Here is a 26,486-nt window from a genome sequence, read left to right on the forward strand (position 1 = left end):
AATGGCTCAAGTTCCAAGGGTATTGGGGTATTGCAGCCCAGGAAGGTCCCAACATGCTGTGGGATGGCTCAAAATGCATGTCGTCTTGGGACTAGTAGATCTCACCAGCCTCTGGGTTGGGATAGTCTTGTTCGGGACCCCCAGGTCGATTAGAACAAAGGGTTACAGCAGGCTCTGGTTACACAGCAGGCTCTCTGGTCGCTGGAAATCACCACAGCAGTCGTTTCTTCCTCTTTGGTTTTAGCTTCCAGGTACTTATCAGGAACTACAGCACAACTTCTGCAATTTCCCCTTGCAGTTTACAGAACGGGGTGATCTGACTGTCCAATCTTGCTCTTGCCAATACAAGTTTTTCCTTAACCTGCAGTTCCTTGAACAATTGCAACTTTGGCCAACACTGGCTTCACCTCTCATACCGTTCTTGGTATTCTCTTGTCTTTGCCAACACTTGTGTCTCAAACAATTCACTCTGTGATACCCCTTACTTGCACCATCGTGTTTACATTCACAAGTACTCTTAACTTGCTTTTGCTTTATGCAGCATTCAAAATTGCTCACAATGTCTTTTAATCCGTTCGACATTCAAAATTGCTTGTTACAACTTTGTTTCCTTTTCCAAAATCACTTTCTGTATTCCGGTGCTTATAACAACTTTACTTTCATTCGATAAATAAAAGTGCATATTTGAAGCTCCTGGAGCGTGTCAGTATGAGTTTCCCTTTTATCATTCACCGGCTCCACTTGGCAGCTCCCTTTGGCTTCTCTTCTGCTCCTCGCACTGCTGTCTGGCTTTCTGTGTCTCCATTCTTTCTTCGCGGAGACCGGGGAGAGCACTGCCCACTCTACTGATGTTCTACTGCCACTAGAGTGCTTTGGCGCCTCACAGCTCCTGCTGCGTGCACCCAATGAGGAAGATTGGCAGACTTTTGCCACAGCATCCCCCTCTACTGCCCTGACACAGCTCTCGGCTCCTGTGTATTCTACTCCTCTCGCTCTCCAGCCAACTTCTCACAGCTCTTGTTGGCAACTCGCTTCTAGGTTTCTTTCCGTGCTCACCTACTTGCTGTGCAGCCAGGCTTCTTATAACCATTGGAGTTGTTAATGGCCCACAGGTGTGGCCATTTAGCTCAATTGCCTGATCTTCTTGAATCCTATTAGCTAGACATGCCAGGCTATTCCAATGATACACTTCCATAGCCCTCTTCCTCATCTCGGTACCAAAGTGGTGTTTGGGGATATCTGAATTAAAGGAAATATGATGGGTCTGTGCTGTCTCCTTCTCGTCTTGCTACTTGACTGATATATGTGCATTAACCACATAAGGTGAATGTGTTCATCTCACCTAAATGGGGTTGTGTCCTCCTAGTTGGTCTCATCCTTGTTGAGGTGGTGTTTCTGGGGGACATTTTGAGGGGAAGGAAAGGACTGACAATAGCCTACAAAGGCTTGCGGGATAGGTTTGTTTTAAAAAAAAAAAAAAAAAAATGTAATTCTTTTTGTTTTCATCATTATAATCAAAAACAGGAGAAAGACACAAACATAAATCAAGAACAGCATCAAACTAACCCCCCCCCACCCAACATAGCGCCAATGGATCACCCCGCCCATCCGTATCCCCCGCCACAGATTAACCGTAAATGTCCAAGAGCTGAAGTCTCTGGGTGCACCATTGCTACCTAAAGTCCCCTTTCAAGTATGCCAATGTCTCTCCCCAATCTGCCGGGAAATTCTCCAGCCTGTTAATTTACTGCATAAGATGCCCATTCCATCGAGACTATATCCCACATTTTCCTTAACCACTCTTGCTCCGTCGGGATGGTGGGGCTCTTCCACCTCTGAGCGATGAGGGCCATCGCGGCCAACGTGAAGATAACTTTTGCCTTGGTTCTACCCTTCACCTCTTCCTCGCCCCCCCAATCCTCTTCCAGTAGAATCTCCCGTGGGTCCTGGTTGGCCCCCCTCCCCCAGCGACAGAGAGGGCCTGTGCAACCCCGCTCCAGAAAGGCCTGATGACGGGACAGTCCCACCATATGTGGGCCGCTGAGCCCTTTTCCTCACATCCCCTCCAATATTTCGCCTCAGTTGCCGGGTACATCGCGTGCAGGTGGGCCGGAGTATAGTGCCAGCCATACAAATATTTATACCATGCCTCCTGCAGCTGAGTGGCCCTCGCTAGCCTTGGAATCCTCTTCCAAAGCCTCTCCCAGTCGTCCTGTCCCATGCTGAACCCCGGTTGCTCATATACGCCCATGTGGTTATTGGGCCTGCATGCTCCAGTTGTCTATACAGATCTGAAATTAACCCTTTGGAACCCTCACGAGTGGTGAGAAATTGCTCAAAATGCGTGAGGCCCCGCATCGCTGCCTTCCTTATTTTCCCAGACATTACCCAGTGTCTGATCTGAAAGTAACGATGTCTCTCCCGTTCCCCGACCCCAAATTCCTGTTTGCATTCCTCGAACGTTTTCACCCTTTCACCACTAAACATATCCCTCAGTATTCTACAGCCCCCTCTCTCCCACTGTACGAACGCCCCTTGCCCCAGCGTGAAGTCCCCATTATTGAAGATTGGGGTGAACGGAGACGGAAAGGTTGTATCCCCCGCTTCTCCACTGCCCTGTCCCAGTTATCCACCACTCCCTTCGTAATCGCACTTAAATATAAATGCGAAGGCCTCAGTCTCTTCGCGGGAGCCACAATACTTCCCCTAAATGATGCCGAGCTACAGCCCGATCCATTTTTACCCAGTGCTTAAGATAGGTATCGGAAAACCATTCTCTGATCATCCTTTGTTGAGCTGCTTCATGATAACGGCGAAAGTCGGGGAATGCCACCCCCCCCCCTCTCTCTCTCTCTCTCTCTAGAAGCCACTATCAGCCACATAGATGAACACGGCCTCTTCCCCTCCCAGATGAACTCTTTGGCCGCCTTATCTAGTCTCTTGAAAAAAATTTCCGGGACCGGAAGGGGGACAGCTTGGAAAAGATACAATACTTTGGGAAGCACCACCATTTTGAGGACAGCACCCCTCCCAACCAGGAAAGTCATAGAGCGCCCCATCTTCTTAAATCTTTCTTGATGGTTGACAACAAGGGCTCATAGTTGGCCCAGCACCAACCCGCCAGAGAAGGTGTAATCCTGACTCCCAGGTAACACAGCCCAGTTGGGCTCCACTTAAACGGGGAAGTCGCCCGCGTCTCTTCCGCCTCCTGCTTCCCTAGGGACAGATTCATAAGTTCAGATTTCAGAAAATTGACTCGCAGACCCGGTAGTTCACCAAATCTGGTCAGTAGTTCTATGCTTGCTCTAATAGAAACCTTAGGGTTTGTGAGGGTGAGCAACATGTCATCGGCGAAAGCCGCTACTTTATGCTACCTCCCCCCAAATGGTATCCCCTGAATCTCCTCCGCCTCACGAATGGCCAAAAGAATTGGCTCCAGATATAATGCGTAAATTAAAGGGGAGAGGGGGCACCCAGGCCCATCCTTTCCATCACCTGAAATAAGAACGACCACTCCACCCGATAAAATGCCTTTTCGGTGTTGAGCGCCAAAAGTACCGCCGGAGTGGACGTCGTGCGCGACTTCTCCACCAGGTGGGCCACCCTTCTGATATGATCAGCGGTTTGCCTCCCCACGACAAAGCCTGACTGGTCCTGGTCGGTCAAAAGAGGTAGGTGCCTTTCCAGGCGCTTCGCCAGGATTTTGGTGAAGATTTTTGCCTCCGTGTTTATAAGGGCAATTGGAAGGTATGAGGTGCATTCCTCCAGGTCCTTCCCCACTTTGTGGATGAGAGACATTTTTGCCTCCTCCATTGAGGGAGTGATACCACCCCCCTCACCAAATGTGTTAAACAATTGTGTTAAGTACGGAACCAAGAGGTGGGAGAATGCCCTCTAGAAGGAGGCCTGTGTAGCCATCAGGCCCAGGAGCCTTGCCGAGGGGAAGCATCGCTATTATGGCCCTAACCTCATCCTCTGTAATTGGTCAGCCTAAATCCTCGCCTTCCTCTCTGGATGATCTCAGGAGAGGGAGGCCCTCCAGGAACTCTTTCTGCGGCTGTGTGTTTGGGCTCTGTGAAGAATACAACGCCCCGTAAAATTCTACCAACCTCCCCTTTATCTCTTCGGCTTGGGTAAGCCGCTTTCCCCACTCATCTTTAATTGCCGTTATAAAATTCTGCTCCCTTTGTCCCCTCAGGAGGCGTGCTAGGAGTGAGTCTGCCTTATTGGCCTTGGCGTAACATTTTTGCCTGACCCTGAGCATAGCCTCTTCCGCTTTTTTAGTGCGCAAGATCCCCAGTTGGCCCTCCGCCAGCCTATATTTCCTATGTCTTCCTGGTTGGGGTCTCCTGTACCCGGGTCCTGGCCTCTTCAACCTCATTTTCCAGTTGAGTTTCCAGCCCTCTCAGTAATCTACTTCTCTCCGCTTTCATAGCAATGATTTCCCCCCCCTCAAGGTCGCTTTAAAGGCATCCCACCTCACACTCTGGCTTGTGTCCCAACTGTTGTTCCTCTCGAAGTCCCGGATTCTGTCTCCTATCTCCTCTCGCAATGCCTGATCCCTCAGGATCTCCCCTGGGAACCTCCAACTCCATACCCCCGGCCTACGCCTCCCGAGCCGCATATTCATTTGCACAACCTTGTGGTCTGCTATCCCTAGGGGGCCCACTTCCACATCCTCCACCCGCCCCACCAGGCTGGCAGAGATCCAGATGTAATCAATTCGGGACTGTGTTCCATGGACATCTGATAGAAAAGTAAATCCCTCTTCCTTGCCCCGTATTGCACGCCATACATCGCGCAACCCGGCCTCCCATTTCACCCTCAGCTGAGGAGATGCAACGGCGCCGCCTCGTTCCCTTTCGTGCCGGGACCGGTCCCCCTTCCTATCCCAAGCGAGATTAAAATCCCCCATCAATATCACCTGTCCCCTAGCAAAATTCTCCAAGTGCTCAAAGTATCGTGCAATAATTGGTCCTGGCCCACATTGGGGGCATACACAGAGGCAATAGTATATTGAGACCCCAATATTTCTCTCCCCCCCCCCCCCCCTCACCATATGTATCTCCCGTTGCTGTCCCTGAGGATATCATGGGGTCTAAAGTTAACCACCTTCCCAAAAGCCAGGGCGACTCCCACCCCCTCTTCATGGGGCCCGATGCAAACAGTATCAACGGGAAGCCCCTCAGGCACAGGCGACCCTGGCCCCGCTTTAATAAATGTGTCTCCTGCAACGCCAGCACGTCTGGCTTTTGAGACTTAGTGAACAGCTCCAACTTTGTTCGTTTAAGGGGGGGGGGGGGGAAGAGTTCAGTCCCCTCACATTATGCGTTAGCCACCTGAATACTGCGTTGAGGAGCAGCTTGCCAACCGCGCCCCCATTTTACCCTTACCGCACCTCCCCATCTCCTCCTGGGGAGAGTACCCACCTCCTCCCCTTCCTTCTGCCCCTTTCCATTCCACCCAGCCCAGAGCTCCATCCTCCTCCATTGGCAACCATGGCGTCCCCAAGCCCCCCCTCCTGTCTCTCCCCCCTCTCTCCACCCATGAACCTCAACTGTGGGTGAGATCTCCCCCCCCCCCCCCGCCCAGCTCCCCCTTCCCCTCGGTCTGTCCCGCCCTCTCTCCCCAACCTAGGGCTAGGACGCCCCTTCCCAACCTCCGACCCACTCAACCAGAGCAAATGCCCCCTCTGCTCCTTCCCCTTCCTCCTACCGGGCTTCATCGCCCTCACTGATCCCAAAATGTTGCGTCCCCTGCCCCCGAGCTCCTCTGCCACCCTTAAGGGTCCACCACCCCTTACGCATCAGGATCCAAATCAGGTGCTCCCCTTAATGCCATTTTCACCCTCCGCCCCACTCCCTCCACCTTCCCGGGGGGGAGCTGCTGTTCTCTCTCGGGCCCTTCCTCCTCTTGTCTCCCACCGTGGCCCACTCCCACGGCCTTTGCCTTGGCCTGTTGTCTCTGGCTCGCCTTGAACCACTCGAGCGGTCCTCATTGAGGTCAATCCGCAGCAAAGTAGACCCCTCCTGGACAGTCGTTATCTGTTTCTGTGAGCCTTCCCAATCAAATACAAGGCCAACTGGAAATGTCCACTTGTAGCGAATCCTGCATTCTTTCAACACCTTCAGTACCTGCGCCATCTGTCTCCTCTTGACTAGGGTGATATTTGCCAAGTCTTGATATAAAGCTATCTGTTGACCTTTGAACACTATTGGATCCTGTTTCCGCGCGGCCTGGAGAACCGCCTTCTTTTGTGATTAGCTAGCAAAAGCGGCGAGTACATCTCTCGTTCTCGGGGTGGGCCCCTTGACAGGCCTACCAACTCTAGGGACGCAATGTAATTCAATGGCGTCCGGGCCCGCTTCTCCTAGAATGTCCGCGAAGATGCCCTGGATTTCCCGTTTTAGATCCTTGTCCGAGACTGACTCTGGTAATTGCTTCACCCTTATATTGATTCTTCGTGACCTGTTTTCGACGTCCTCCATCTGAATCTCAAGGTTCTGGGTTGCTACATCAAGGCGCTCTATGGCTTCGCTATTGGCGGTCGTGTCCTTTTCTAGTTCCTGGACACCCCTTTCCAGAAGATCAGTTCTTTCTCCCAGTTGCTGCAGGTCCCGCTTGATCGCTCGGAGAGCCTCATTGAGATCTGCCCTCATCAGCTGAAACTGATCTTGGAATGTCTTAGCCAAATTGGCATGTAGCACCTGGATCTCGCCCAGGACGTCCTGTCTAACCTCTGGGGGCTGCTCATGTGCCCCCTCCGTCGCTCTACTCTTCCGAATCCTCAGTGCCACCATCTGAGCCCTCGCCCATATCCTGCACCGACCACAGGGAGCGGAGGGTGCCCTGGGACTCCCGCAGGTGCTGCAAAGACTTTCCACTTTTCCCTTTGTGGCGTGCAGCCATTTGTCCAAACTGTGGCCCGCCGTGTGGGGGCTGGATCCTCCTTATTCTTGACTCCCCTGTGTCCCTCGGGGGTAATCCCTTCACCAGGTATGTCCACGAAGGGCGGCCCCCCAGCACCACGCCTCCCGTGGCTCAATACCACGACACGGGCCTCCTTCCCCTCCTGCCTCCCGCTGCTCCACCAAGCTGCCACGCTCCAAGTGTCCCCGTTGGGTGACCACGCCAAGGGGGCCAAGAGACCACAGGGGGGGGGGGAGCTCGGCGCCAGTGATTATCAGATAGAGGAATCAGTGAAGTAGCCCCAGGTGCCACCCCTCCCAGGTGTAGGCATGCAGCAGGACTCACAATATATGGCTCTCGTACCCAGGGGGCCCCCTGTCTGCAGGCGCATATGCTAAAGCAGTCACTGAGGCACAGGGGGTGTTCCCAGCCCGCAAGGCTCACGGGGGGAAGGGGTGGGTTCTCCAGGGCCGTCACTACCGCCTCTTTGCGGGCCACCACGTACAAATGAGCAGCCAAAGCAGCCCCCACCGCCCACTCCTTCTCTGCTTCCGACGGTCTAGGGACCTGCCCGCCCCCTTGCCAGCCACCCGCTGCAGCCCCAGCTCCCCGCTGTATCCCGGAGCTCCAGGCAGCCTCGCTCCTCCTCTCCACACCCGGGCCGATGCCCGCCTTCCACCTGGACCGCTCCCGTCTCTCCTCCAGTCTGTCGGGGGGAGGGAGCCTGTCCGAAGCCACGAGGCCGCCGCCAGTCACCTCCCGCAGCGGCACCACTCCCTCTGCCTCCTTTAGTGGGGCGAGTATTCGGCCGGAGCCGCAGGGCCACACTGCTCCCGGCCCACCGCCTGCGAGCCTCCACAGGCCGCCGAACCCAGGCGCTCTCCTCCAGCAGTCCCCGCAGACAAGCACCTGCCACCGGGGGCCGTCTGGCACCCCCCTGCTCCGCCCCGGCCTTACGCGTCAGCCGCAAGGCGGGCGCACCGTCTTCTCCCTGCGCTGGTCCTCCAAACCGGCCCGGGGCCGCCACACTACTGGGCACCGCTTCCAAGAGCCCCCTCCTCTCCGCGCCTCACAGTGCACCCCCGCAGGCGCCGGGAGCTTTGCCACTCTGCTCGGGAGTCTTTCACAGCTAGCGGGGTGGTGGACCGCTCTGTGACTGCTCCGAAGTCGGGAGCCGCGGACAGTACGTCTACTCCCTACTTTCCGCTATCTTGCAATCAGGTTTGTTTTTAACGGGGAATGCGGGATACCATGTCTCTCCTAAGCCCTCTGTCTGGTAAGATTTTCATAGAAATGGTAAATCTTCCTGGCCTGGGTCAACCCCAGAACTTTTTGCTTTACTAGTGGGATGTTTTTCCTTAATACCTCTGTGAATGGGAACCTTTGTCCAGACTCACAGAATCTTTTACTCTATTTTTTTAGACTCTCCATAGTGTCTTTTTAAAGTTATCCTCTTCAACAACTTATTGGCAATAAGTGCTTGTTGTTGCCTTAGGGCATGGGTGCACAACATAAGTCCTGCAGGCCAGTTGCGGCCCGCCATGCTCTTTTGTCCGGCTGCCCTCCATTAGGAAAGTCTTTGTTGTCTTCCGGGCCGGACAAAACACTGGCCCTCATTGGCTCAGCACACACAGCGCCATGTCGCTCCTACGAGCCACGTAATGCATGTGTGCTGCACCAATGGAGGGCCAGCACTACGGCTGGCGTGATCCATAAGGCTTGATGCCGGAAGGCATTTCAGCCTTGGACCACGCCAGCCCTAGTACGATTCCAGCTTACCTGCCGCTTGCCTGCCTGCCTGCCAGCACGTCTCCGTTAAGTGGTCTGTTTGTGTGTCGGGTTTGTTTTGCTTTGTTTGTGTGTGTGTATGTTGAGATGCGGGGGTGGGGGGGGTCGGATGTGTGTCGTATGTGTATGAATGTTTGGATTTGAATGTATTTTGTGTGTATATTGAGATGCGGGGGGTGTTGGATGTGTATGAATGTTTGGATTTTAATGTTTTTTGTGTGTATGTCGAGATGCAGGGGTTGGGGGGGTGTCGGATGTGTATGAATGTTTGGATTTGAATGCATTTTGTGTGTATGTTGAGATGCGGGGGTCGGGGGGGGTTGTTGGATGTGTATGAATGTTTTGATTTGAATGTTTTTTGTGTGCTGAGTTGGGAGGTGGGGGGGGTTCGGGTCTGTATGGGTGCATGCTTGAGAGTGTGCTGAGTTGGGGGGTGGAGGGTTTGGAGTTGGTGGGGGGTTCGGGTCTTTATGGGTGCATGTTTGTGTGTGCGCTGAGTTGGGGGGGTGGGGGTTCGGGTCTGTATTGGTGCTGGTTTGTGTGTGCTGATTCGGGGAGGTTGGGGGGGGTTTGGTTGGGGGTGAGGGGGCCATAGGACATTGTGTTTGGTTGGGGGTGAGGGACACGGGGCATAGTGTTTGGTTGGGGGTGAGGGGGCCATGGAGCATAGTGTTTGGTTGGGGGTGAGGGGGCCATGGGGCATAGTGTTTGGTTGGGGGTGAGGGGGCCATGGGGCATAGTGTTTGGTTGGGGGTGAGGGTGCCATGAGGCATAGTGTTTGGTTGGGGGTGAGGGGGCCATGGGGCATAGTGTTTGGTTGGGGGTGAGGGGGCCATGGGGCATAGTGTTGCACTCCAAGAGTGAACCCAATAATAAAGCTAAAACAGGCACAGTTAGGAGATGTTCATCTTTGGCTTTTTGAAGAAACCTGACTCAATGAAGGCCATACTCCTCTTGGGCAACCCAAATAGCAAACTGTAGCAGTCCAAAATAACGGCATGTCCAATCTAGGGTCAATAAAATATAAGTTAATTAAACAGACGAGATACAATAACTAAATAGAAATAAATTATAACAATGGAAAATGTGTAGTACAAAATGTAAGTTTGAAATGCTAATAAAAATCGTTACCCCTCAAAAACATTCTTTTTCCATGTGTTTAGTACACATTGGGGGTTTAAAAAGCCTCCTGCCATGCCCCGCCTACCGCCCCGCCCACATTTACTTTTCGGCCCACTATAGCCCTCATGTAAGGTACTTTCGGCCCTCTGTCAAAATCAGTTGTGCACCCCTGCCCTAGGGGCTCCCCTTTTAACTTTCACTGGCAAACCTTGAGAGAACTACAGTTCCCAAGGGTAGAAAGGAACTTTGGATCCCTTTTACATGTTCTGTGAAGCCAGCACACCCACCTTATGTGGAGTGCTGGTGAGATGCAATGTATTCCCTTTCACACTAAAACTGTAATAATTCTGTTACAGGGACAAGCTCACGTTCAATGGCTGGTGGCAGTGATACCTTGTATTTATTTGGTGCACCTTTACCGCAGGCTGTGCTCACAGCTGCAGTAAAGGCACCCAAGGGTGCTCATTTTCCCAAAATGGCCTGTCTGCTTTTTTTTGTTGCCATTTTAGTGTTTCTTGTCCTTTCTTGTTCCTTCCCCTGACATCGAGGGTGGGAAATTCCTTGGTGTGATTTTTATCTTCGGCGGGATTCCCCTGGACTCCCCGCCCAGGCTCCAGTCTGTCTGTGAAGGCAGGAAGCTAGGGAGGAGTCCAAAACTCCACAGCCCTTTGTCTTCCTCCTTGCCTGAATAGGGACAAATCCTTGTGGGGGGCTGGCTGTCCTGATTGGGCAACCAGACCGCTCCCTGTTGTACAATGCAGGGAGAGAATGTAGAAGTTGTGTTGTAATTCCTGTTAAATACTGCAAACCTGGAATCTGAAGACAAGTCGACCACTGTAACTGAAACCGAAGAGGATGATGAAGGAAAAGCGACTGAAATGATTTCCAGCGGAGAGCTTGTTTTGTAACCACGGCGTGCCGTAGCCCTTCCTTCCAATCGACCTGGGGACTCTGAAAACTACGACCCTGACCCAGAACCTGGCGAGACCCACTAGACTCAAGAAGACCTGCATTCTGAGCCATCCCACGCGTTGCTGCGAACTCGCGGGGCTGCAATACCCTAGGTCCTCGAGCCATTGTGTGGTGCATGGCCTTCCGAAGCTCGCGGAAACTTCGTGTGCATCCTGGTGTATCCCCAGAGACAAAAATCAAGTCCGAGTCCCCTCACCAGAGTGCTGGACCTTTGTAACAATGAGAATTCAACCACGATTTTCTGTCTTCTGTGCTCCTTTTGAAAAGGCGCCAAATCCGCAACACCGCATTCAGCTGCGAGGAAAACCTTGCCTAGAGCCTTCTCCATTGATCCCTGCTGCAAAGGCCCCTCTGAGGTTTTGTTTTCTGTCACCACGACTCCACTGCCTGGGTATTTGGCTGCAGATCCTGAAGTCCTCCTCAAAATCTTCTTCAATGCTGAGGTACTGTGTTGACTTGGGTATGTAAAGTCTGTTATGATTTCTGTGTAGCTGTGGGGTGCTTTCTGTGATGGGGAGGCCTCCTATCCAGTGCAGCCAGTCCCACTGCTAAAATCCTGCTAGGCTGTCTTCTGTGAAGCACCTGGACCCTCAACTAACTCTAAAGTAAAATACTCACCTGTTTGCCCTGTCTTCCTGAGGAACTCCGACTTTTGCTACTTAAGAACCTATTCTGACACTGTCTATTGGTCACTAGATCCTAGTGACCCCCCTTCTGCCACTGAGAACACTCATGCTCTAAGAATAAGGGAAGGACTTTGAAGGGATTGGGCCCTTTGCCTAGAAAAGAAAATACAAGTTTAAAATTACTTGTAAAGAGTTGGTTGGTAACTAACTCTAAGAGTTAAGTTATAAAAGTTCTTTCTTCCCTTGGATGTGTGCACTATTCTTAATAGTACGGTTAACATCTTTCTTTCCATAGAAACCGTTTTGCCATTCTAATAGAACATAGAGGTGAAGGTATCTTACTCGCCTGTGATAAGGTTGTGCCTCTTCCCAAAAGTAATGTTGTTTCCCCCAGATTATTCTTGTTAGATAATTGTATGAGTCTTCCAACTGGTTCTGGCTTCCCCTGACTTGTTGTTAACCTACCCAGCAGCAGCATACAAATCTGCCATCCTTGGTGCTAAAAAGGAAACCTATGACAACCGCATCCACAACGCTGCCAAAGAGCTCTTTAATATTCTCAGGGAACTGTCCCCAGCACCACCCTCGGAAACCTGCACTAAAGACGCAATTTGGTGTGCTAACATCCAGAAAGCCCTTGCAGACAAAATTGCTCTACTCCAATCCAGAATTGAGCAAAAAAAGAGCAGCCTGGCCAGGAATTCCACCCCCTCCACTACCATCCCACCACCTAATATCCTAGATTGCCCACCTGTCTCCTTCTCACCGGTTTAGGCTAAAGAAGTGGAGAAAAAAAAATCCAGTCTCAAACCTTCCAAATGCCAAGGTGATCTCTGCCTAGCTACAGTCATTCAGGAAGGCGCAAAGGAGCTGGCCCCTTTCATCTCAGAGCTAATCAACTCCTCCTTCGAGACCAACACGGTACCCAACAACCTCAAGGAAGCCTAGATCCTAACATTCCCACTAACTATAGTCCCATCACCACCGTTTCATACATCCTAAAGATCTTAGAGTGGCTTACCTCCAAATGCAGGAACACTGGGGGATCACAAGTTACTAGGCCTTAGAAAATGTGGCTTCAGGCCCAGACATGGAACAGAAACAGCCCTCCTGGATCTAAAAATCCAAATGGTTGCGGCTAAGGACAAAGGTAAGTTTGCCATTCTCCTGCTGCTAAACCTCTCTGCGGCTTTTGATCTTGTCGACCATCAAATTCTCTCTGAGCACCTGTCCACAGCAGCCGCATTCTCCAGCAATTCCGCTACCTGGATGCATTCTTTCCTGTCCAACCGCACCACCAGGGCCTTTGCACCCTCTGCCTCAGCAGACCCGATTCCCATCCATTGCAGCGTACCACAAGGCTTGAGCATTTCTCCAATACATTACAACATCTTCACCAAGCTCCTCTTTACCTGTCTTGGCAACCTGGGTGTCACAGACACCAACTGGTGCTCATCACCCTCTCAGGGAGCTATGAAGATGATTGTAAAAGAATCAATGAGATATACCTGGAAATCCAGGCGTGGATGGCGGATCACTGCCTATGCCTCAACGATGAAAAAAACTGAGCTCTTGATAGTCGGTTCCCAAACCCGCCTGAACAAACTAGACCCCTGCTATGCTTCCATCAACATCGATGGAAACCCAATCCACTGGCCAAAGAGATCAAAACTTTGGGAGTTTACTTCAACTCCACACTGTCCCTCAAGAAGCAGGTGAACTCAACTGCGTCTTATATGGCCTAGACTAACAAACTAACGCCTGCAAGCAATTCCTTTCGCCCAGTAGCTGCATCACACTAGCCAGGGCTCTAGTGTTATCCAAGATAGACTACTGCAAGACTCTCTACCTAGTCACTTCTGAAGGGAACTTAAACACACTCAGAGCAGCTCTAAGTATACCAAGATCCATGCACATCACCAGCTTCAGGCAGGACGCCCACTGGCTCCTGTTATGGGACAGAATCGCCCTCTGTGCGCTTGTCATCACCCACAAGTGTCTATCAAACACCGCCCCCAAATACCTAGCTGATAAATTCACAATACGCCAGCCCACAAGACCAACTAGGAACATCTACTCGCATTGTCTAACAGTGCCAAGATTCCTACTGAAAAGAGCAGAGGGAGCGAGCTTCCCTGTTCTAGCTGCCAAACAGTGGAATGCCCTTCCCCTGAGCCTCGGGGCAGAACCTGCATTCTGGACCTTCAGAGCTAAAGTAAAACGCTGGCTCTTCGGGAAGCGCCTTAATTGCTCAGTCCCTGGCCCAGCCAGAACGAGACTACCCCGCACATTGTAACCTCCCTGCCTCACAAAGCATCTTGTTGCTCCCCTCCGCCACCACATTCTATAACCTCTGGTCATCCTGCACTTATCTCTGTTGTATTCTGTCTATGTATATCTTTGCGTCCGAAATTCACCTGTATTTCCTGTAAAATTACCTGTATTAACTGTGGATCATTGTGTTCATAATTCTGTAACTTCTGTATAAACTTTAAGCGCCCAGTTTCCTGAGGGTTCGGTGCGCGATAAAAATTAGGAAACTAAACTTAACCACGATCATTGAAGATGTTCAAAACCAAAAAGTGGATTTCCTGGCCATCATGCACCAATGTGAATTGGATGTCGAGGGTCACTTTCATGAATCCATGCCAGAAATGCCTCCAATGTAATTGGAGTTCCTTTCCAAATGAAAACGATATCGACAGTATATTGTTTCCATTTGCGTATGCTCTGACGAAAGGGGTTATCCTGAGAGTGTACATAACACGCCTCAAAACTAGCCATACAGAGTATTGCCAGGCTTGTGGCCAAGCTTGGGGATAACATGTGTTATCAAAGGTAAAGAAACTTTTAGTGAGGGCAATCGACATAAGGCCAATTCAAAATTCTGCTGGGACCCAGTGTTGGATATCTTGTTGAGGGAGTTGGTTTCTAACCCACTCAATGGCCTGCTGTTGTGGTATGCTAGTATTCGGGGCCTTGATATCCATGCTGGCAATAGGTTCATCTTGTGGATTGTACACTTTAGCTTCAAAACATGTAATAGTGGCTGTTGTGTCCCGAAGATAAGATTGTCATGCTACTCATTGGTTTCAGGAAGCGATCTATACATTTGCATAGGGGCTCAAGGATGGATCCTCACCCGGACACTATTGGTCTACCGGGTGGATGTTCATTTTTGTGGCTCTATGGTATAGCATAAAACGCTGGTATTTTTCCCTCTGAGTTGTTGAATTCAAATTCTTGAGCGTTCCATTCTGACAAAACATTGTAAAATGTTTCTATTTTGTCATTGGAGAGGGTTCCCTGTCTAATCTCTGGTAGTTCTACTATTGCTCGAGGTGGTCCATCACCATCCTGTGGTATTGGTCAGTTCTACAACCTACAATTCCCCCTCCTTTGTCTCCCAGTTTAATTGTCAAATTGTTATTCCTGCTCAATGATTTTAAGGCTGAACGTTCACTGTTAAGGTTGTCTGACATGTTGTTTTTTGCCTTGTAGGCCTTGAATTTCCTGCAGAATGCATTTTTCAAATGAACTCCAGAGCAAACTGCCCCCCAAAAAAATGGGTCTTCCCAAGAGTTGCACCCACTAGCTAGAAGTAAAAACAATGGTGAATACTGCTCCTAGAAGGAGGAGCCCTGCAAAGCAGATACCAATGTGTAGAGAGCGGCAGTACTTCAGTATAAAATGGTCCCACGATTTTGAGGCAACCCATGATGGGCAAACTAACAGAGGTGGGGTATAGGTGTCCCCATGTCCTTCTGGGCAATGCTAGCTACCTACAACAATGTGGTCAAAGGTAGACAGTGTTAAAATGGGCCAGAGACTGTCCCTGCATGACTGTCCTAGTCCGGCTAACATGGTGTGACCAAGTGGAGGACAGCCAAGTGTTAGGGAGATTTATCATTTGTATGTTTCATCCCCTCTCATATTGAGACCCCCAGTTGGACCTCTGGACCTTTTTCTGTAATCCTGAACGAGTGGAGCCTTTTTTCCACTCATTCATTCTTATGGGCTCTGTCTTTTGGAGCTCTTTGTATTTTACCTGTCCTATGGAGTCTATTTTCCTCCATAACTCTTAAAGGCATCTGTATTTTACTATTGCAGCACACTGCTCCTTAAGGGCAGTGTTGGTGGGGGAACCTTAGGGTCCTCCTCTGAGATTCTTTTTGTTATCCTAGAATAACAGTTCATAAGGATTGAGAGATACTTTGTATCTCTACTAAAACTTTATTCTGAGAGATTGGCACACACCACCTTATGTGGAGCACCAAACTGATATCTAGTATCCCCCTTCTCTCTGTTCCTGCAACTTGTTAGTCACATAAACAATCTTAGTTATGGCTGGTGGCAGTGGACGTGTCCTACCTACTATTGTGTGATATTTCTATCGCAGGCTATGTCCATAGCTGTGTTAGTGCACAATAGGGGAACCCCAGTAGTAACTTGGAGCCGTCCTTTTTCCGCCATTACTAGGGTGGCTGTTTTTTGTCAGCCCTTCTACCATTCTGGGAGGGGGAGACCTTTGTGTGTATTTTGCCTTTTGGCGGGAACCCTTGGGTGTCCCCACCTAGGCTCCCAGTGTCTGGTCCGGCAGGAAGTGGGGGAGGAGAACCGCCCTCCGCCCCCCTATTTAATGTCTGACAGAGTGCCTGAATGGGACCAGCTCCCACTGGGGGGAGGGGGGTGGTCTGGCTGTCCTGATTGGACAGCCAAACACCCCTTTCTGTAAAGTGCTGAGGAAGATTGCAGAGGAGTGAGTGCTGGGATGGGATAAAAGGCGAGGCTCCTGGAGGGCAAAGCAAGTCAACCACTGGAAGCTGAAGTAACTGAAGAAAGGCATAGCCACCTGCAGACCCTTTGCAACACCGTGATGCGACCACTGCTGTCCTGACCCCGTTTGACTGGTGGGAACAACTAGTCCCAAGTCGAACTTTGATTTGAGCCATCTCCTGAGGTCCTGTGAGTTTCCAGAGCTGCGGAACCCCAATACCGGGAGACCTGCTGCCCATTTCGTGTGCATCATCGTGGAAAGGCCAAATCAGTCCAAGTCTTTGCAGAGCCCTCAAGGACACTCAAGACCTAATCCAACCCGTCCGGACCCCTCATCTGAGTGTGGGAACGCAGGAACCGGAGAATAAAGGCCAGGTGAATCGCATCTTTTGTTAGTGTGGCAGAAAAGGCGCCAAAACCGCACAGTGACCAGATTAGTTGTTGAAAGCTGTGCCAGAGGTCCTCCCTCAACTGCTGCTGAGAGATCCCGTCTATTGTCCTGACTTTCATCAGACCATGGAATCCGGAGGTCCGGTCCAGAGCTGCAACATTGCGGAGCATCCAGCAGAAATGTTTTCTTGAAACCTAAGGTACTATGGGGGAAAAAGGCATTTCTTATTTTATTCCAGAAAGTCGTTACAGAATGTTGCATGCACGTAGACGTGTCCAGGGCAACCCCCTCTTACCTCCAACCCAAGCTGCTGCTTGTGTCCGTTTAGCAAGTCCTTAAACAGGGCCTCTGTTCCTAGAGACTAGAAAATATCCACACAAATGTTTGACTTCTGCTGCACTAACTTGTGTATGCTGACTAAATGCAATTACTGTATTACTTTGTGGTTACACGTTATCTACCAATGGTACAGTAGACCTGTCGAACTCCTGTAACAATTGTGCACGTTCAGCAGCTGCCAACTAAGAGTGGCTCTTTGAAAGTATGTGTTGGTTTATTGTGCTAAGTATTTAACAGTGACTGCTAGGGAGAATTCTCAGAAATGTACTAATTCTCTCCACCTTGGAGACCCCCAGCAACTTTTCTGTGATTTTGTACACTGTTTCTTTTGGTTGCGCAGTCTGACAAACTCCATAGGCATCATCTTTTATATTGTGTCACGCTGCACCTTCAGTGCAGTGACACAGGGAAGTCTTTCAGATTTTCCAAAGGTTTAACTATCTTATCTGGGATAAACTACTGTTTGCCAGAGCAGTAAAGTGAAATTGACTTTACTTACAATTGTAACTTTCTAGACCCAGCGAACACTATCTTACAATAGGGTGCTGGAGGGGTTACCTAGTATGCCCTTTGTCTATCTTCACATGTAACATGTTTTATGTTAGCCTTTTCTCACTGAATGGCTGGTGGCAGTGGTTTTGTTTGAACTACCATGGTGTGTATTTACTGCAGGCTGCGTTTGCATGTTACAGCAAAGCACCCATGGGAGCCATCTTGGTCAGAATGGCCCCCGGTCGTCTTTTTTCGCCGTTTCTTTGTGGAAATGTCCTTCTTGAGATTTACTCTGTGCGCCAAACCAGGTTTGGTCTTTGTTCATTTTGCCTTTGGCGGGATTCACGAGTGAAGCCCGCCTCTGGCTCCAGAGTGTCTGGGGTAGGCAGGAAGTGAGGGAGGTGCCCGAAACTCCCTGTGCTTAGTCTTCTAGGAGACCCAAATGCACTCTGTGGTGATTGGCCGGCTCACTGTCCGACAAGGACAGCCACCCTGCTGGTGACTGACAGCTAGGCTGGAATGAATGGGAGAGAACTGAATAAAAGGCAAGGCTTTTGGCTTGGAAGGCAGAGTCGACCACTGGATGAAGAAACCGAAGAAGAACTTGAAGAGGACGCCTGCTGCAACTCCCGGATGGTCGGTTTGCCCGGTGAAGCCCTGCTGCTGTGCTGAATCTGGTGTTCCTCTCCCTGGCTATACGGTTTCCAGCAGCAACTCTGTGGAAAGTCAACCAGCTCCGAGAGAATGTCCAGGTGGCTTACTTTGGAGTTGATTGGTCCCACCAACTCAAGGGGAGAAGTCGTCTTTGCAGGGGCTTTTCTGTCTATTTCTAATGTGCACCAAACCCGGAGGTAACAGGGCACAGCAGTAAGGAAATGCAAAGCTTACAGGGTTACAAATAGGTTACAGTAAGAAAAAAAAATGGTCACAGGTATGAATACAATAGAAGTCTAAATACAAATGTACAGGTTGTAAACAGGTTAAATTGCATATTACAATATATTGACTGGATGGGCAAGGGCAATCTAGATGAAGAAGTTGCAACAGTACAGACTAATGGTCAGAGTTGAGAAGGTTGATGTAGTTCTTTTTGAAGTGTAGCTATGTTTGGTCTACTCTAAGCTCGTGTGGCAGGGAGTTCCAAAGTTTGGCAACCTTCACGGGAAAGCTATTACCGCCACTCTTGGTGAGTCTGAATCTTGGTACCATGAGGCAATTGGCATTACCGTCTCGTCGGACTGATAGAAGTTCTTCTATTAACTCTGCTAGGTAGCTAGGAGCAGCTTTGTGGGTCAGGGAGACCATTTTTATCAACATGTTATTGTGGGTAGAGAGCCATTTATATTGGCGTCTAGTAGAGGAGATATGTTTTTTATTCATACCTAGTGCAGCTCTTAAGGCGTTGTTTTGAAGAGTTTGTAACCTCTGGATAATGGCTTTATTGGCGCCACTGTATAGAGCATTGCAATAATCTAGCCTAGAGAGTATTAATGCACTAGCCAAGATCATAGAGCTGTCATTTGAGAGGAATGGCTTGCCTGCCCTGATAAGCTTACAGGTGTAAGCGATAGTGGAGGCCAGAGATTTCACTTGTTTGTCAAAGGACATGGTCGAATCAAGGTAAAAGCCAAGGGTTTTTACCTCCTTAGTTACCCTAATGATGATTCCATCGATGGTGAATTAAAAATATTCATGGCCTAGTTTATTAAGGTTAAAGTGGGTACCCAGGATTATCAACTGTCTGATCATTCAGGCATAAGCTGTGATTGGCCATCCATGCTTGGATGATGAGAGATACCCCATTCACCAATGCCAAGTCCTTGCCATATTCCCCAGAAAGAGGGAGGAGAATCTGTATCATCTGCATAGTTGGTGTAGGTGATACCCAGAAGGTCCAGATCATCGAACAAGGGTTTGGTGAATATATTGTTTAGAGTAGGGGAGGCACAGGAGCCCTGAGGTACAACGCACGAGATGGGGACATGGTCCACCGCTGCCGATGGGGAGAAGACCCTCATGGTTCTCACTCAGAAATGATTCTATCCATCTGATGGCCGCTGTAGAGAAGTGAGCTGCTGAGTCCAAGTGACTACATAGGACCTTATGATCCATTAGGTCAAATGCAGCTGAGATCTAGCAGCAGTAGGAGGAGGGCTGTCTTACCTTTTTATCTCTCAGCTCATCAACCTGTGTTTTTAAGTCGATAAGGGCGGTTTCCGTCCCATGTAATGGGCGGAAGCCAGATTGTATTGCTCCCAAGAGCTTATGCAGTTCAAGATATTTTTGAATCTGGATGCATGCGACCTTGTCAAGTATTTTGAGTAAGAATGGTACCGTTGTGATAGATCGCTGTTGATACGAATTTGGAGTTTCAGCACAGCAGCAGGGCTTCACCGGGCAAACCAACGGTCCAGGAGTTGCAGGAGGCATCCTCTTAAAGTTGTTCTTCGGTTCCTTCGTCCAGTGGTTGACTCTGCCTTCCAAGCCAAAAGCCTCGCCTTTTATTCAGTTCTTTCCCGTTGATTCCAGCTTAGGTGTCAGTCACCCAGCAGCGGTCTGTCCATGCAGGACAGTCAGCCGGCCAATCACTACAGAGTGCATTTGGGTCTCCTAGGAGACTAAGCACATGGAGTTTCGTGCACCTCCCTCACTTCCTGCCCACCCCAGACACCCTGGAGCCAGAGGTGGGCTTCACTCTCGAATCCCGCCAAAGGCAAAGGGACCAAACCTGGTTTGGCGCGCAGAGTAAATCTCAAGAAGGACCCTTCCACAAAGAAATGGCAAAAAAAGACCGGGCCATTTTGACAAATTGCACCCTTGGGTGTTTTATTGCAGCTGCGAACTCGGCCCACAGTAAATGCACACCACGGTAGTTACAAGTAAACCGCTGCCACCAGCCATTCATCGAGGAAAGGGGAACCTAAAAATGTTACATCAGAAGCTAGATAAAGGGGATACTAAGTAACCCTCCAGGAAACTATTGTAAGATATTGTGTGCTGGGTCTCGAAAGTTAAATGTAAGTAAATATAATTTCACTTAACTCCTCTGGGAAACATTAGTTTATCCCAGAGAAGGTATTGAAACCTTTGGGAAATCTGGAACACTTCCCTGTGTCACTGCACTGAAGGTGCTGTGTGACAGTGTAAAATATGCCTATGGAGTTTGTCAGGCTCCATAACAGAGTTAAAAAATCACATTAAAATACACGAGTGGGGGAAAAGGTTCTCACTCTATCCAGGTAAAAAAAAAAAATCAAGTCCTCAAAATACAGCAAAGTTGAACATTTCTGAGAATTCTCCCTAACACATGCCAGCCCTCCATTCACTAATAAAGATGATCACATCCAGCCAGTCATGTTGACTCCAGAAGCTGCCAAACATTCAGGCACTTGCACAGGATATGTAATGGGAGATCTATGTAGGCATTTCACTTAAATTGTACAACTATCAGCAACTTACTTCCCAACACACCTACTTGGGGATTGGATGATGGAAACCATCCAAGGACAAAATAGGGTGCTTAAACACCATTGTCATTGGAGCAATATGGGCTACCATGGGAAGCACATCAAATCTGCAAGGGGCATTTCCGTAGACGTCCCTCCCTTTGTGCAGAAAAAGGTTGAACATCCAAGGAATCTAGAAAAAAGTTTAGGGGGCTTGCACAGTTAAAGGAACCTCCAAAAGAGTAAATCAAAGGAATGTCCATGTTGGGGCCGAAAGTTTAACACCACCCAGCTCACCATATCAAAGTTGCTCATGGCTGTCCAGCCATCGCTACCACAAGCCCATCCATGGACAAACCCTCTTGATAAGCTGTGGCCCAGTTCCACCTATTTCCAGAACATAAGGCTGAGAGAAACTGTTGCAAAGTGTGTGATCTGTAGTGCATTGTTGGAGTCTCTGTGGGGGCTGGTTTGTTAAATTAAGTGACCTACTGTGTGCATGTAGGAGAGTGACTGAATTGACCTTTGTTACTGAGAAATGTAATCCGCCAAACCTTTTTTCTGGTGTTTCCAAAGAGAAATTGAAAAGGAAGAGGTTATTTATTAATAATTTGCCTGAATTGCAAAAAATAAGTACATTCTCGTCTCAGATCTTCCTCACTGGTTGAGAAACGTATACATATTTTAATAGAAAATACCATTGATTAAGGAGTAGGATTTCTGGGGAATAACTTTGTCCATGCATGACTCCGTTAGTTCACCAAGATAATGCATCTTTTCCCTCTTTTTCATATGGATCTCTTCTTCACCTTGGGTTGAATTTCTAATATCTATTGTTTCGCTAAGCTGTGATATTGTGATTTGCATTGTGTATTCTAATTTTTTTTAAAGCACGATTTCATACTCAATCCTACATGTGAGCTTTCTGTACTAATCCCAGATGTCATTTGTCCATGTCCAGAAATGTTCTGTTCGCCCCCTCCTGTCCCTTGTGAGTAAGGCCACGTTTTTACAGTTATTCTGATGCCTTTTTGTTTCTAATCCACATTGTAGATCTACTTCCAGCTACACCGTGCTCTGAAGATGATTGTAGACCCAGTTGAGCCATTGGGAGATATCAAGTTTCAGTGGGATTCTGATGTCTGGACGAAGCATGCAGAGGGATTTGGTGAGGGAATGCATTTTCTACAAATGGTGTTCTGTTAGTGTTTTTTAAATTGTAGCAGAATCGAACTATGGTTATATAGTTATTTTTTTGATGAACCGGTAAAAGTTTGCCTAATGTTTCCAACATTTAATCTTTCCTTGATTTACAGGTTTTAAATAGGCTTGGTCCGTTTGGGGAGCCTTGTTTCATTAAACAGCATCCCTGCTTATGCATTGCAGAGAGAAAGCACCTTTATAGGCCATCAAATTCACTTAGTCTTTTTTAATTTTTGCTACAGGCAGTAAGTGGATGTTCCCCCACCACCCTTGATGCTATCTTGGAATGCCCCCTAGCACACACCCTAGTTGCGTGGGAATTCTCAGATGGTTTTCAAAGTTGAAATAATATGAGCTGTTCATGTTGTTGTGAAAGCTTAGATTTTCTTCAAGTGCAGTCCATCTGTTGCAGTTCTCTTAAAATACATTGGTAATTGTGTTGCTTTGACAGGTTGTATGCACTGTATCCTTCTGTGAGGATGTCCTCTACAAGACTTACAATTCAAGCACTCCAAGCGCAAGTGGAAAAATATATTTGCAAATTAACCTCAGTTGTCCATTTATTGAGACTCCCTGGAAAGTAATACCTTTTCACCCCACAGTACCTCCTCTGTTGCATAGAAAACCGGCTCAGGACTGCAGTGGTCGCTTCAGTGTTGCTGAGGTTCGGCAGGCATCTCTGGTCATCGACTACTTCTGTTACTTCAGTTTCCAATGGCCGACTTTTCACTTCAGGAACCTCACCTTTTATTCACTTTCAGCCCTCTCCTCTGCAATATCTCAACAGTTTACAGAAAGGGGTGGATGGCTGTCCAATCAGGACAGCCAGCCCCCCCACTGGTTCCATTTAGGCACTCAGGCAGATAATGGGCATGGAGGTGAAAAACTCCTCCCCCACATCCTGCGTGTCCAGACACACTGGAGCCTAGCCTGTTAGGCAGAATTGCATGCAGTACCCTCTGGGACCACCACACACAATTAGGACTACACATGTAAGCCAAACCAACCTTTTGCTATAAGTCTGTACCCCACAGTTTTTGGTAGCGAGCTGAGCAGCCAGGCTCATCTCAAGTGTGAATGTGAGCAGTACAATTTATTACACAGAGGAATTTCAATCACAGTGGTTCAAGTAGACACTTATACTCAAGGTTTCTTGGTAAAACACTTATTAATTTCTTACACAATCATTTAGAAAACATTTCACTAGAAGGAGGCAACTTAATATGTATCAATACACTTTAATACAAAGCTCTAAGATTTTGAGACGGTTTGAGCTCCCCTGAAATAGGAGCCAAATGACAGTTCAGTTACTTAGAAGTGAGCAAAAAGGCATAAGGTAAGTAGAATAGATCACATATATTTGGTAGACAGTGCAAATAGTTTCAGTTCACCAGAAGAGTTCAATTAAATTCAATAGGCCTGGCCAAAGTCAATGGGCTAGTGTTCTGTATAGGAAAGAACAGTTCTGGTATCAAACGGTAAAGTCTTTGCAAAAGTTCTCAGAAGTAGTTTAGCTGAAAAAAATCATTCGTTGGGTCACAAGCTGATTAGGCCTGCAAGTTGGGAAAGTTTCACAAACTTTCACCTCGAGTGGCGTTCGGGTTGGCACAGTATCTTTAGTATGAAGAAACAAATGCAGCTGAAGTTGTTCGTTCCTGCAGATCTCACTGTTCCCGAGCCTCAGTCGTGGGGACAAGAGGGAGGACGTCGGGGGGGACTCCTGCACTGCACGGGATCATCGGAAAATGCAAACAAAATTGAGTCACTTCAGTTCAAGTAGATGTTCTTAAAGCACACAAGCTGGTGTCCTTCGCCCTGGTTAATTCTAACCAGCTTCGAGAATGGTATCCAGGTGGCTTACGAGTTGATTGGTCCCACCAACTCAAGGGAAGAAGTCGCCTTGAAGGGGCTTCTCTGTTGAGATTAACTTGGCAATTCGGACCTGCAGCAGGGCTTCTCCAGGCAAACCAACGGTCCAGGAGTTGTAGCAGCCGTCCTCTTCCAGCTCATCTTCGGTTCTTTAGTTCCAGTGGTCGACTCTGACTTCCAGTCCAGAAGACTCCCCTTTTAAACAGTTTTTTCCCATTCATTCCAGCCTAGCTGCCACTCACCCAGCCGGGTGGCTGTCCTTGCCGGACAGCCAGCCAATCGCGCCTGAGTGCATTTGGGTCTCCTAGGAGACGAAGCACAGGGAGTTTCGGGCACCTCCCTCACTTCCTGCCCACTCCAGACACTCGGGCGCCAGAGGCAGTCTTCAGTCCTGAAGCCTGCCAAAGGCGTAGGAACGAAGGGAGCAAACCTGGTTTGGAGCGCAGAGACAAACAAGAAATGGCAAAAAAAGAAGACGGGACACGTTTAAACAAAGGTGGCTCGGACGCCATTTTGAAAAACATGGCTCCTGTGATTTAATGCTATCGGTGTTCATGGTCGCGGAAAAATCATGGTAGTTCGTTGCAAAACCACTGCCACTAGCCAATTTGAGAGGAAAGGGTAGCATTTGACTGCTACATGAGTTTAGACATCAGGGATATGAAGTACCCCTCCAGCACTCTATTCTAAAATGGTGTGCTGGGTCTAGCAATTTGTAAAGACTCGTAAAGTCAATTTCACTTACTTTCTCTGGGAAACAGTAGTTTATCCCAGAGAAGGTATCTAAACCTTGGGAGAGCCTGAAAGGCCTCCCTGTGTCACTGCACTGAGGGTGCTGTATGACCCACATGAAAAGATGATGCCTATGGAGTTGTCTAAAACTCCATAATCGAAGAACACGAGTGAAGCACACATCAAAATACACGAGAGAGTGGGGGGAAAAAAGGGTCACACTCTCTCCAGGTAAAAAAATCAAGTCGTCAAAATCCAGCAAAGTTGCTGGGGGTCTCAAAGGTGAAGGGAATTAACACATTTATGAGAATTCTTCCTAACACCGTTTGGTATAAGCTTGTACTACAAAGTTTTGGTAGCGTGTTGAGCAGCCAGGATTATCTCAATAGGGGAAATGTGAGTTGTAGTGGAGTTACACAAAGATTCAGTTACAGGTATTCAAATAAACTCTTACACTCGCGGTTTCTTGCATAAACAATTACTAATTTATCAGTCAGTTATTAAGCTGCCTTCAGAAGGGAGCAATGCAATAGTAACACACAAATGTACTTCATTACTGTACACTTTGAGTTTCTGAATCAGACGACCCTTTTGGGATGGCCCACAGATACAACCTACACCCACAGGTGACTTCAGTAACAAGGGTGCTGGGGACATTAAGATCTTACTGTTGGCATTCCGAACGCTCTTAAAAAGTTGGTAAAAGGCAAAGGTTATTAGAACACAAGAGACCACAAATATTCCTAAGCAGGTAAGTATTTAGAGTTCACTAGAAGAGTTATTCAATTCAATAGGCTAAGCCAAAGTCAATGGGCAAGTCTTTGCATAAGTTCATTGGAGTCTTTGATGAAAAGAAGAATCAAATGTAGGGCTATAAGCTGATTAGACTTGTGAGTTGTGAAAGTTACAAGCACTTCTACAGTAAGAGGTAAGTTCTCTTAAACGTGTTTTACAGTACCTTGGTAAAGAAGAAAAGATGCAGCTGATGACTTCTGTTCCTGTGCAGCTCTGCAGATCTCACTGTTCCTGGGCCACAGTCATGGGGACAAGAGGCAAGGCATCGGGGGACTCCTGCAATGCACTGGGACTGTCAAAACCTGCAACCAGCAAACTTCACTTTCAGTGGCTGTTCAGTGTTTCGGCTCCTTGCGTCTACCGCAAATAGCAACACAGCGGTTCCTGGCTGTCGAGATGGAATTTCTTTGCTTCTGGGGTCCTGCACTCTGCTGAGGGGGCTAAGGCTTGGTCAGTCCTGCTTCGTGGGAGTCCAAAGGATCTTCCAAAAGCTTTAGGCCAGCTTAAAAGTAACGCACACAATCTGGTGTCCCTCTCCCTGGCTATACGGTTTCCTGCAGCATCTCTGAGGAAACTCAACCAGCTCCGAGATGGGTATCCGGGTGGCTTACTTTGGCGTTGATTGGTTTCACAAACTCAAAGGGAGAAGTCATCCTTGCAGGGGCTTCTCTGTCGATACGAACTTGGCAAGTTGGCACTGCAGCAGGGTTTCACCGGGCAAACTAACAGTCCAGGAGTTACAGCAGGCGTCCTCTTCAAGCTCTTCTTCGGTTCCTTTCTGCAGTGGTAGACTCTGCCTTCCAAGCCAAAAGACTTGCCTTTTATTCAGTTCTCTCCCATTCATTCCAGCCTAGCTGTCACTCACACAGTATGATGGCTATCCTTGCTGACAGTCAGCCAGCCAGCCAATCACCACAGAGTGCATTTGGGTCTCCTAGGAGACTAAGCACAGGGAGTTTTCGGACCTCTCCCTCACTTCCTGCCTACCCTAGACACTCTCGAGCCAGAGACTGGGTTTCACTCCTG

General features: G+C 48.7%; 1 protein-coding gene across 1 annotated transcript in view; it reads left to right on the plus strand.

Moving 5' to 3' along the window:
- The window catches only part of TRIM28 (tripartite motif containing 28), a 980,216-nt gene that overhangs the window by 214,046 nt on the left and 739,684 nt on the right, over positions 1 to 26,486 (plus strand). Inside the window, exon 8 of the mRNA XM_069639014.1 lies at positions 21,915 to 22,029. Within this exon, the coding sequence (XP_069495115.1) occupies positions 21,915 to 22,029 (115 nt within the window). The remainder of the gene's footprint in view (positions 1 to 21,914; positions 22,030 to 26,486) is intronic.

The sequence above is a fragment of the Ambystoma mexicanum genome, chromosome 1q, assembly GCF_040938575.1.
Source record: "Ambystoma mexicanum isolate Mex_15411 chromosome 1q, UKY_AmexF1_1, whole genome shotgun sequence".
Lineage (NCBI taxonomy): Eukaryota > Metazoa > Chordata > Amphibia > Caudata > Ambystomatidae > Ambystoma > Ambystoma mexicanum.